Source organism: Polyergus mexicanus, unplaced genomic scaffold, assembly GCF_030449975.1.
Source record: "Polyergus mexicanus isolate NDT 795.1 unplaced genomic scaffold, iyPolMexi1.0 SCAF_25, whole genome shotgun sequence".
Taxonomy (NCBI): domain Eukaryota; kingdom Metazoa; phylum Arthropoda; class Insecta; order Hymenoptera; family Formicidae; genus Polyergus; species Polyergus mexicanus.
Genome location: NW_027223345.1, coordinates 3,749,023 through 3,762,399, shown reverse-complemented (window position 1 = coordinate 3,762,399; position 13,377 = coordinate 3,749,023). Strand labels below are relative to the sequence as shown.

At 40.6% G+C, this 13,377-nt stretch overlaps 1 protein-coding gene across 2 annotated transcripts in view; it reads left to right on the top strand.

The window, feature by feature from the left end:
* Nucleotides 1-13,377, top strand: part of Glut4ef (Glucose transporter 4 enhancer factor) — a 101,006-nt gene that overhangs the window by 78,786 nt on the left and 8,843 nt on the right. For both annotated transcript variants that reach the window (XM_070313804.1, XM_070313805.1), the window contains 2 exons: nucleotides 12,555-12,655; nucleotides 13,036-13,297. In XM_070313804.1, coding sequence (XP_070169905.1) covers nucleotides 12,555-12,655; nucleotides 13,036-13,297 — 363 coding nt within the window. The remainder of the gene's footprint in view (nucleotides 1-12,554; nucleotides 12,656-13,035; nucleotides 13,298-13,377) is intronic.

Sequence of the window (13,377 nt, the reverse complement as noted above, 5' to 3'; positions counted from 1 at the left end):
CGGCAACAGCCGTTCACCGATCGAAGGTAAAAGCGCGCAAGAAAGACGGAGATAAGTTTTATCCTGTCAAGAAAGTTATGCTGAAAATCACAAAGCAATTTATAACTCGGTAAATGTAAGGATTGACCTGGACGTCCGAAGAATCTAGAAATGAATAACGAGAGATCGTGCCTGAAAATTATAATAAATAATGACACAATGTTGAGAAGTGGATAAAAAAATTTCGGAAAACGGAAACTAGGTTAGGTCAACAAGAACAACTAGAAAGGCACTATATACGCGATCCGTAAGAATATAATTAAACATATTACGCGGAGAAATAAAGAAAAAAAAAAAACGGCCGTGTAATGGATAAAAGAAGGAATATAATTGCATCGAATTAATTACGATAAGAAGCGGAACCAGAGAAGTTGATGTATAAGTGAATTAAAAATATTTTTATTGCGATTCAATTATCAAGAGAGATAAGACGCCAGACGATTTTAAAATCGAGGACAACGATTCGGACGCACAAATCTATACAGATAACGAGTTTCGTCAATAATAAAAGATTTATGATAAACTGCACGTAAGGGAAGAAAACAGAGAGAGAGAGGGGGGAGAGGGAGGGGGAGAGAGAGGGGAAGAGGGAGAGGGAGAGGGAGATAGGAGAAGTCCGATAATTCACGATCGAATGCAAAAGCAGATGTCCTGCCCTAGGGTAAGGTTACCCTCCGTAGCATCTCTCGTTCTCTCTCCTCGCCGTTTTGCTCATCCTGATACAACCGATCGACCAACTGCCCGCCCACTCACCTCTGTTCAAAGATTCGCGAAAGTAACGACCTTGACTTTGCCGCAGTACCGGCATGATGACGAATCTAACAGTTGTCGGACACGTGAACCCGGCGGTTTCGGATGGCAAGAGCCCATCGTTCTTACAATCGTTCGTTGGCTGACGCAAGCGAATCTTGAATGTGCGCCGATACGAAGATGAATGACGATTGCGAGTGTCGCGAACGAAATCACGTGAAGGAGGAATGACACATGACGATACGCAAGCGTTTTCGTTGCATCGATCAGCGCGAACTGAACGTAGTCCGAATATGCACACAAGTCGTATATAGATTTCATTTTTTTTTCAATGCAATCCAATTTGCGACATCGTGCCTGCAAAAAAGATTGTATTAGGTGTACAACTATGCTTCCGCCGTTTTTTTTTTCCGAAATTCAAGGCTTTATTGTAAAAAAACTGGTTATACATTTATGATTCGTTTTGAAATTGCTTGTTGAGTCACTCCCAATGATCGTGCCAATTCTTTTTGACTTTGACTCGAGTCTTCATTAAGTAATGCCTCCAATTCTGCATCTTCGAAAACCTTCTCTCTTCCACCGCTATGCCGGTCCTCGACGTGAAAATCACCGTTCTTGAAGCGTTGAAACCACTCACGACACGTTCTTTCACTAATAGCGGCTTCTCCATAAGTATTTGAGAGCATTCGATGAGCCTCAGCCGCAGATTTCTTCATATTGAAGCAGAAAATTAAAACCTCCCGCAAATGACGAGAATTTGGCTCGTAAACTGACATTTTCAATCGAGAATAACTTTATGATGCAGACACAAATCGACTAATGTTTCTATGGGGTTATGTTGACAGATGCCCAAGTTTATCGCATGACGTCTATGATCTATTTATTTCGACCACTACTTACCGCTAAAGCCATCTATAGGAAAACGGCGGAAGCAAAGTTGTACACCTAATACAATATAAACGATAACACTTTTGAAACGGTATCTGTAATTATAATTGCTACACATTTAATGTAATTATTAGCATATTGAGCAGAGAACTTAAATTTATTGCATAGAATAAACGAAGATCTTTGAATGAATATCTTTGTAATGAAAATAAGGTATAAGAAAAAAAAAAGAGAGAGAGAGAGAGAGAGGGAGAGAGAAGTCTTTATTAGCTGTATTATCATGCAATCACAATGAGAATAAGATGACGTTTAATCGGGAAATTAAATCGCGAAAAATTTGAATTTGCTCGAAACAAACGTCCTTAAAATCCCTAATCTCCCCTTCCTGTTCCACGCATGACGTAAATACGCACGCATTTTCATGACCGTTAATATCATATCTCGTAGACGTAAACACGCTAACACTCGCCATTGAATAAATACTCGCGCGAATTGACACACACAAAATCCATCATTCTTCTTATTTTTTCAAGTGCTTGGATCTTCTGCTGCGTGGGATCAAATTTAACTGTTCTTTGCGCAAAATTTGGCAAGCGTTATCATAAAAACAATTTTGCCAATTTCTAATCAAATTTTTAAGATCTGATTGAATCGATCCGATTTGCATTAAATATGTCTGACATGATAATATTTCTCTCTCTCTCTCTCTCTTGGTCTTTATAACAATGTTATGCTTAATTGCAAGATATAAAAAAATGTAGCTTTAAGCGTATAAATTAGTATTAAAATTATTGAATTTGTTTTATTTTATTTTTCACATAAATTTTACGATATACCGAAAACTCAATAAAATTTTTATAATACCGGCTAAGGAAAGTTAAAGTTATATTTTCACCTACGATGGAAACACGGATAGGATGTGACAAAAAAAAAAAAAAAAAATTAACGGCGGACAATATCGATCACCACACGTCGCAATCCAACTCGTAGACATTTTTATCGCGCATGCGAGCGATGATCGGACGGTCCGTCCGAAAGTTGGCTAGTCATCGAGCACCGGTTCTCTTTTTACGCAATAAAATTAGCCACGTGACCTTGTGGCGGTTATTGAACTTTACTGCCCGATACGACCGACGCGTCGAATCGGAACATCCGTCCGAGTTTGGAAACAACACGCATTCGCGTTTTGCCGCCTCTCACCGATAAGAGTATGCTCGAATAAATATTTCTCTTTTTTTTTTTCTTTCTTTTTCTCTGCGTAGTCATCCTTGAAAAAATACGTCTTTATTTAACCGCGCAAGTTCACGAAAATTGGTGAACGGCAATAACTTCAATTCCTCGTTAATTCAACGCATATTAAAAGAGCATAACGCGAGCTCAGCTGGCGAACGAATTACATACTGTCAACCAGTAAACAATGGCGTGTATTTTCATAATGTTAATGTTGGACACAGCGATGCATAATACAACAATCATCATATAATTATTATTTTTAGTTTTGTCAACCCATTCCAGATTTTCTTTAACAAAGTGAAAATTATGCAAATTAAAAATGTGCACATTGCTTCTTCATCATTTTATTTCGCTCACAAAGTTTAAGTTCCTTAAAGCAAACGAATTTTTCAATTTTAGCCTCCTTATAGAGGAAGCTTTCACCTACCCTCGTTAAATTCAATATCAACCATCTTTTAATAATATTTTATTCGTGTATAAAAAATTTAACCCGATATCCCAAAATTTGCGAAAGTTAGAGCGTGTACAGACATCTTTCAAAAAATTCAAGATTTTTTTAAAAATGAACCCTTTCACCGATTCTCATCAAATTCTATTCCAACTATTCTTTAATAATACTCTATTTATGTAAAAAAATTTAACCCGATATCTAAAAATTTACAAAAATTAGAGCGCATACAAACATTTCTACAAAAATTCAAAATTTTATAAAAAATAAATCCTTTCATCCGATCCTCATCAAATTCGATACCAACTATCCTCGAATGATATTCTATTCATTTTAAAAATTTAACCCGGTATCTCAGAAACAGACATTTTTTAAACATGAATCGTTTTGGAATGTTCCATAAACATATTGGTATAAAAAACTGGAAATAAAATTTTGTCAAAAAAACAAAGCTTCCTCTATGAGAAAGCAAAAAAAATTATGAAATTTTAGTAATTTCATTAATTCCTATATTCATTATAATAGAAAAAACAAATATGAAGTAGTAATATCAGTAACAAAATTATTGTAAAAGTACAATTCAAGTATAAACATAAAAATAAATATAAAAAATTTATTGTATATCTGGTAATATAAAATTTCGTGTGAATGAGAAAACAGACGATTATCAATGTCGCGCAGAAATACGCAAAGTTTAAAAGATTAATCGGGGATTGCTCATACTCGTATATGAAAAGGAATCTCGTTAATTACAATGTTTCCATATATTAATATTCCATGTATTGTACTGAGAAACTATTTGATACTTGTTCACGCCGGAAACGACAGTGGTTAACGGCGAACATGTACTATATAGCAATTAAATGATGCTTAAATCATATTTTCAGCATCCAAACGGTACTACCAGTTTTCATCTGTAGCTATACCATATGTATCTCGAGATAGGTAGGCAGGAGAGACGAGGCGCGAGGGTTGGTTTATTGTTTAACGAGCGCCGGTATTTAATACAATGTGCATAAACGATCATATGCAGTCTTGGAAAAAAAAAAAAAACGAGAAAGAAAATTGAACGCGTGCGGTTTGGTATATCGGATTTTAAGTATCCCATGAAAACCTCTGTTCGTCATAGAAATTTCCTCTTTCATGTATCTCTCTTTTTCTATATGCGCTAACAATAAATTGAATCGCGAGCATACGAATATAAAGGCGATAATGCGATTTAGCCACACGTTTAATGCATATATCAGCGCTGTAACACTACTCTGAATTATTTCAATTTATTAATTAAGCCATTTAGGCCACGTATCATGCAAGATACAGATAACGATAGGTTCTGGGAATCTCGTGAGCGCGTGAATTTTATTCATTGTCACAGTGTATAAACGAGAACGACATCGAATCACGCTTACAACTATTCTCACAATTGTCACGTGTAAGGTGTTTCACTCTCGCGACTTTCTACCTTTCACTATGTTTTCCCTAGGATTCGCAGTTCTTCTGATATTTGTACGGACTTTGCGATAGATTTCAGAGACGCTGGTAATATGTTAAAATTTTCAATATTCTATTAAGGGGGCATACCCGTTTGAACCTTCGAAAAACGAGTACATTCTCTAAATGTTTTGCACCGCAAAATATTCTGATTAAATAATTTTTTTTTACCTTATTAATACAATGTTATGAAGAACATAAATAATTTTCAGCTTAAAAAAAAATTTTTTTTTATCTTATCCGAATATGTGCAGAGCTCCTCCAATTTTAGGTGGCTGCACGGTGTGTATATGAAAATGTTCGTTTATCATATCCAAAATCAAAAAGTTTTTTTTTATTAAATATATTAATAGCTATCTGTTATCCAAGCGTTTTTTGAAAATTTTAGGAAACAAAAAAATTATGGCGAAAAAAAGTTCCGTTAAAAAAAATTCATCTTTTTTGGTTTATAACAAAAAATGGGGAATTGAATTTAAAAAAGCTTTCGTTAACTGATGCAGAATCTTATTAAGAACTGACATGCAACATTTGAAGTCAATCTGTCAAACGTATGCATACCGTGCATGAAAATATAACTCTGCAAATATTCGCATAACCTCAAAAAAAAAAAGTGAAAATTTTTATTTAATTTAACTTGATAATATTGCATTAATATTGTAAAAAAATAATAAGTTTTTATCAAGTCGTTGCGCTGCAAAAAAATCTAAATACTCATTTTTTGAAAATTCAAACGAATATATCCCCTTAAAGTACAAAATATATGATAGATATCGAAAAAAAATACGAAACATTTAAAATAGAAATAATCTCACAAATTTAAAAGAATAGAAATAACAGAAAAAAAGACACGCGATATTATGATTATTCTTTTGAGTAATATGTATATCGAGATATAGTCTAGAGAGGCTCAAGGTATCTCGGTTCGCAAAGTGCATCGTCCTCGTTCGGCTCGTCACTTCTCATTTTCTCTCATCGGCTCTCTACGTTCATATACGTATATATATATGTATGTAGGGCTCGCTGAACGAGCGTCCTCTACCATTTTAACAAGATGCCAGCGGGGGCCGCGGGGTCCCATGTTGCAAACCGGCGACGTAAACAACATATCTGCGCAGGCGCGGCCGTTCCTCCCGCGCCGCCGCTTCTCTCAACACAGTTCTCGTTAGCCTCGTCTTCCCGTTTCTCTTTGTCTCTTTTCCTCCTCTCGCTCGCACGCGTCGCAGTCGCACGATTCTCCTGCTCGTGAGCATCGAGCAACCATCGCCTAGCAGCCTTCTCAGCTACGGACGCAGCGCTGACCTTCATAAAGTCCAACGCACAATGGGCGGCCGCGAGATTCAGCGTTGAAAATTTTCGTACGAGTCTGGGAATACCCCCGAGATCGTAAGAAGACCGTTGGAGAAAGTTATACTATTAATTAGGAATGCTTTTTTCGCGAAAATCTTGTGAATTCGGGCTTGATATGGAGATTGCTTTGTGGCTACGACGCAGTAACAATGTTGGCACTCACCTCTCCTCTCAATAGTTGCAACATCACGGTAGCTAAGTCGCTGCTCGCGCCGAAAGACTTACCGGATGCCATTGTACTTTGGAGAAAGAGAAAAATAAAGAAGCAACACGTACTGGCGGAATGTAAATATCGATAAGAGGCGGAAACTGCGGGCAACGTGACTTCAATCGCACGTTTAATGAATGAAAAATACAAATATTGACTCCTCTCTTGTGTCTCAAATGAAGTGGAAAAAAAAAACATACATTTGTTATGGCACAAAAATTTGAGAGGAGATTTTGTTTAAAGATTTTATTAATTAGTAACGATTTTAAATTCATCTATATAAAATTCAAAATCGTTGAAAATTATTAAATTTCATTCTTTGACACTCCCCATACAGCACAGAACATTGCAGCAATATTGCAGCAACATTGCAACATTGCAGCAATATTGCAACATTGCAGCAATATTGCAACATTGCCGCAATGTTGCTACAATGTTGCAATATTGTTACAATGTTGCTGCAATGTTCTGTGCTGTATGGGTCCATGTCCCAAATGTTGTACGCATTCTATATCAAAGTTTCTTGTTAACTATCTCTATTAAAGAAGCAGATAAATGTATATAGATTACATATTTCTCAATTCTGATTATATGTATACCTATACTTAAAAATATGGGTAAACAGCGCTCTCCATTCTTCCGGATATAACGAAAAGTAGCAAATGCGTCGAATATTCTCTGGTAGAGAATTCCATCGTGAGTCATGGATGCCTCTCCTCGCCTCTCTCTCTCTCTCCAAGTATTTGAAACGATTCTCTCCGTCTCTCTCCCCTGTGTCGACGACCTCGGTTCTTCCTTATAAATTGCACCGAATCGCGTGCTGCGACGTGTCCCAGCTGAGCGTGCTTTTTTCCAGCTCGTTACTTTACGATCGCGTCGTTCGACGGGAAAACGCCGGGCTTTTGTTCTCCCTTGTTACACGGATCACGTGGATCTTTAGATTACCGAAATTTTTCGAGCAACGACGTTTTTGTCGCGACATTTTTTCGAATATACCCTGGAAGCATTCTGCGCGTTCGATGATGAGCTTGATATCACGATTATGCAATTTAACGCATTTTTATACATCTTGATAAAGTATTCTGCGTTATAAAATGCATCTCCTCCCCCCCCCCACCTCCCACCCCAAGCTCGAAAAACCCTTGCGCAGATTGTGCCCGATTTTTGGACGACTCGACATCGAAGCCATACAACCGGCCTTTATCGTACCTGCTGCATCACACGTGGCTCCTCCGCTTCTTTCGCCGCGGTCAATCCCCTCTCCTCCCCTCTCCTCCTTCTAGAAGAAGAAGAAGAAGAAGAAGAAGAAGAGAGAGAGAGAGACAGATTCCTCCCTTCATCGCGCGTTCTCGTTTACGCTATATTCTGAAATTTTCTGCCCCTTATTACGGCGTCTCTCATCTCCGCGCGCGATCGCCACCGCCATCGTCATCGTCATCGTCATCGTCGTTGCCGCCGTCGCCGCAACGAAGACCCCGCAACAAACCCGTAGATTCTTCCCCCGCCATCCCGTATACCCTGCATATACTCTGTGCGTGAGGCATCAGTGTGTTCGACGAAGGGTCAACGTCCGACCCTCACACCACACGCCACGGATCGACGCGCGTCGTACGCGCCAACACACAGAAGTCCGGTTTGTTTTGGTTTCCCGGGCGTTACCCGGGCCTCCCCACTTTCCTCCAGTGACTCTGGCTTCTCTTTCTCTCTTCCTTATTCGTCCATTCTCTCTTGCGTTCTCTTTCTCTCTCTCTCTTTCCTCTCTTCCTCTCTCGCCGCATGATACATCCCTATGTCCGTGAAACCCATCGCGTGGTCCTGAAATGGGGAGTCGGCAGCTAGTGACGTCAAAATATGTACACAAAACGGTACATGGAGAATATCGTTATTTGCAGACGATAACGATTTTTGACATTTGCGAACAATTTTTTTTTTTTTTTATTTAAATAAAGTCAAAATATAAAGATGAAAGATTTAAATATTAGAGAGTGTATATATATGTGTAACGTAAAAAAATGCAAATTATTTTTTGTTTATATAGCATTATCCTGCGTCGTTTTTATATACTATAATATTAAACAACCGGATTAATATATCAGAGTCGACGAGCCTCTTATCTGCCACGATAGTTAAGATGATGAATAGAGTCTTGGCGTGAAAATCTCAGTAGTCGTGGGAAAGGAAAGGTATAGAGAGCGACATAGGAAAATATAGCTCTGCCGCGAGCATCTTTGCTCAGTAGCCGATGGTTCCAACAAAAGAGCTCGGCTAGAATGCGAAGAAAACGAGAGCCCCGCGAGAAAGCAAGCTGTTGCAGCGTGTATAGTTTGGAAACGATTTTTGCGATTTCTACAACGCGTAACAACGTTGAATACGCGCGAATTTGCAGCTCGCGGACACCGGTAAACGTGCACCGGATGCAAGACACGGGACTTTGATAATCGGCGGCGACTCTTCGCGCGCTTACATCGACGGGTGTGCGCGAATTGTGATTGCTCATCGATATGATCGAATGAATATACGGAATTGCAACGAGAGTGAAATTCTTTCGCTCAAAACGCACGCCGGCACGCGAGCGATTTGAAATTCATTCGGTCTAAAGGTGGGTATACACTTAGCGAACGAACAGCGAATGCGAACGTCTTGCGAAACGCCTTGAACGTTTTTCTCCCACGAATTGTCTTTGATGTATCGCCTGATGAGAGGGAATCAAGCCGAATGCGAATCGAACGATTCTGTTCGCATTCGCTTTGGCGTATATATCTGCTGAATGATAACAACGAACGTTCGCATTCGTTGTTCGTTCGCTAAGTGTATACCCACCTTAATAAACTTCGGGGCGTTGACTTTCAGATGCGCATTCCTACAAGGCGAATCGCATCGAGAGTTCGTCATCGGGTCGCTTCTGGTCGAAAACGATTCAACTACCTTCGCTTGTCAAACGCTTTAAAGGACGAGCAGAGACGCGGGAAGGATACGCGAATCGTAACACGTGCGTAATTTTTATTACGACGCTTTTGCAGATCCTCGCGCACGGACACGGACACGTGCGCGCGTAAGCGCGCACATACACACGCGGATTCGCGCGCACGTCGATCCGTTTGCGCAGTCAGCAAAAGTGGTGAGAAGAGTAGGAGGAAGGACGCGGTATACTTCGCGTGAACGAACGTTGGTAGGGTGGATGGCCTCGTCCTCTCGCCCGCTTGGTGCGCGCGCTCCGATCGCTTCGACCGCCAGCCAGGCCATGCCATGCGTGTGCATCCCCAACGGACCCGAGTCCCCGAGCAGCCATCTCTATCGTCAGCAACGTCGTATCGCACGCGATGCGCCCATGAAACGCCGTCGCGTCGCGTCACGGCAACCCTGCGTTGGCTCTATACTCATCCCCGATCCCCGCGTGTATTCGGAAGAACGCGCGATGATACTCGCGCGCACGCGCGGGTGATGGCTCTCTCCGCCAGATTTATATCGCGCTTCCTCTACCTACACCCTACACCGCGAATAAAAATACTCTACTACCGATTTTTTTCCTTTGTGACTCCCTTCGACGTATCGAAGGGTGGGCGCCTTCCAATCGAATTTTACGATAGCGTGTTGTCTTTTGCATGCGTCATATACGATACCATATCCAACGCGATGCGTCACATTGGATGTCCGATAATAGAATGCATTTGAAGATACCAGTGTTTATGTTTGTATGCTCTTTGTTGAATAGAATTATTTCATTTCTCAACAGGAAAGTCCTCGTATATCTTATCTTCGAATTTACTATCTTATCACTGGATACTTCTATGTATAAGACAGATAGATGACAAACCACGTGGATTTTGTAAATTGAAGATGATCATTAATAAACCATTAATTCGCGATTAATAGCTGATAAATTTGTTCATGATTTCACCACAAAGTAGTAGTTTAAGATATTTTCTATATAAAAAAGATATGTATCTTTATATACATTCTATAAAAAAAAAAAAAAATATCCTAAAGAGAGAGAAAATAGATCTGTGCTCCGATTTTGAGATCAGTATCCGCTATTGCGCACATAAAGACACTCGTTGGGACGCATGGTGCCCTCTAGACTAATGCTATCGGAGTTACCCCGTCGTATTCTAAAGGTCGTAAGAGGGAAAGGGAAGAAAAGGAAATAATAGGGGGAAGGACTTCGCTGCGAAGTTCTCCGGAGCACGCCAAACCAACTTGCCGAGGCATGGGCAAGGCAAAGGGAGAGAAAGAGAGAGAGAGAGAGAGAGAGCATTGCCTGTCGACCGGCGTAGAAGGTCTGTGACCTCGGCAGTGGCTACGCCATGTCGTGCGCCGTGTATCCGGCGTGTATCGTTTCGGAGATGATGTCACTGTCACCCTACCGAGGTTCTTACCTAGCCATCGCGAGGCTAGAACCTCCTCCCACGAAAACGTTCTCACCTGTCAGTCCCGTTTTTTCGGGAACGCGCCCGCACGCGTTCTCGCTCGCTTGCCCTTTTGCCGCCGCGTCACCCGGTATACTATCGCGCGGTACACGAGATACGGTGTATTCCCGTTTCAGAGCTGATGTCACTTCACCTATCGAGGCCCTTGAAACTCGCCGAGTTGCCTCCTTTGCCGAACAACTCGCGTTCTCGTTTATCGCGTCTTGTCTCGTTTTTTAAACGCGCATCGATACGCGCGCGAATACTTATAAGCCTGTTCGCTATCTTTCCATTCGATATGCCACGTGGGTGATGAACAGGTTAGGGGGAGGAGGAAGTAGCGCGTAAGTCGAGTCGCGCGAATTTCAGCAATTCAATCGATTGAAATGCCCATTGTAAAAGTAACATATTTCGATCAACTATTTATGCTTAGTTGCAACCATCGTTGCTGAGCATGCAATTGATTTTATGCTGATCCCTTTATCGAGAATAAGAGATCCGGATGCGATCGCGCCCTGTGATCATAGGAGGTGGGTAGAAAATGATTGCACAGATATGCGCGCGGAGACCTTCGCGCTCGAAAATGTCAATCCCCCGCGCATCCGCTATCCTTCGCGCGTCCATGGCACGCGATCGTCGGATACCGCGTGGTCCACGCGCGAGGGGGACTTGTATTCCTCGCTCTCCTGGATCAATACCACGTGACCGGTGCGGCGCCGCCGGCCGGCCGGTGTAAACAAAGAAACGTGCGCGCGGCGAGGCTGCCGCGCGCATCGATTTTCCTCTCCGGCGGCTTGGCTTGGCGTGACTTGGACGCGGTGCCGTCTTAAGACTTACTTGGCTGTTCACGGTTTAGTGACACGACACACACCGTCCAAACACGTAACGAGAGCTTCCTTTGAAGATGATTAACCCATAAAGGGACATATTGGTCAATATTTGGTCACATATGGATCAATATTTTAACAATAGAATATTCCGAAGACCTTAATCAATAAAAAAAAAATATTTGAAATTTACTTTTTGCTTTTGTTGTACATAATCATTTTCTATTTTTATATAGATGTCAAGGAATATATATAAATTTTTGTAAATTCTTTTTCAAGCACTTTGAGGCAGCTAGAACTGCGACAAGACATTATAACCCATATGTGACCAAAAACAGAGCAACAAAAATGATTACAAGGGTTAAAATATAAAAACAAATTAAATAGAGATTCGAGATGTTAAAGAAGAACGATATAGGGAAATTAACATTATGATGTATGATGAAAAGGCTGTTTTGCGTACAATAATGATATTGTAGCGAAATAAACGAAGCAACAATGTAAGCGAATGCAGACTAGGTAACGTTAAAGAGAGCGTTTACAATTTTAATAATTCCAATAATAAAATAAAGAGAGAGAGTAGTTATTTTATTTTATGCGATAAAATAAATCACAAGAAAAGGTCGTGGCATTTTAGAGAACGAGTAGTCGATGGTTATCATCCATTCAACTCAATGATTACAGCAGCCCTGCGTTAACTTGCGCCTACGCGCGAGTTGCATTACAATGCGCCGATTGGTGCATCATAGAATGACGTAAAACAGGATTGGCAAAATCGTAGCCGTCTCCGTTATCCTCTGTCCCTTTCGTCAAGTACTCTTAAATATTTAAATCTGTCGTTAACCCAAGTCGTTAGTTCATTCCTACACATTGTTCTTATCGATAATCATTAACGACTGTCGTCTTTCTACTTGCAGGCGAATGCGGCAGTGGTCTTTAAGTGCACTTGGCCAGGCTGCTTGGAAATCAAAGCGACCGTTGCGCTCATTGAAGAACATGTGCGCCAGTCACATCTGGGGTAAGCTAATACCCTAGATATAATACATCTAGCGCGTAAAACGTGTTATCTTATGTTATGAAGACAAAGTGAAAGCGCACTCAAGCTGGTCTCAGCCACAGCGAGAAAAACTGTTGACATTATAATGACATGACAGTAGTGTCCTCTAACAGAATGTGCCGCTCTTTTAAGATTAGCTTAGATTGTAACGTACTATTTTAATTTTGAGTACTGTTGACGATGAATAAGATGACTATATCGTGTAAGTTTATGTATATAATATAATGCAAATGAAGACATGTTGAAAATAATATATGATCTTCGCAATAATCAAATTTTTCTTAATCAATAGACTCATCTACAAAATAATATGTGAATCAAAATTATGATTTGTTTTGCAGTCCAAAAAAGTCAAAGGGATGCGACAGCGAAGATGATATGTCCGTTCACGAGGAGGAATTCTATTACCAAGAAGTTACTGTGGATCACATGAGCTCGCCTCCCACAATGTCTCATCGGGACATGGCGAGACCGCCGCACGAGGATCCAGAGTATCAGAAGCAGCTTCGTCTCGAGGCGGTTCCTACCACGAGTAGCTATATCGAGAACGTGATAGTTGGTGTCAGGGAACCGAACAACGCGTTTACGATCTCACAATCACCGGTAAGTAATTATCCGCCGAGCTATAAACTATTGAAACTATGACAAATTATCAAATTTGCATTTCTTTTTTTTTATTTCAG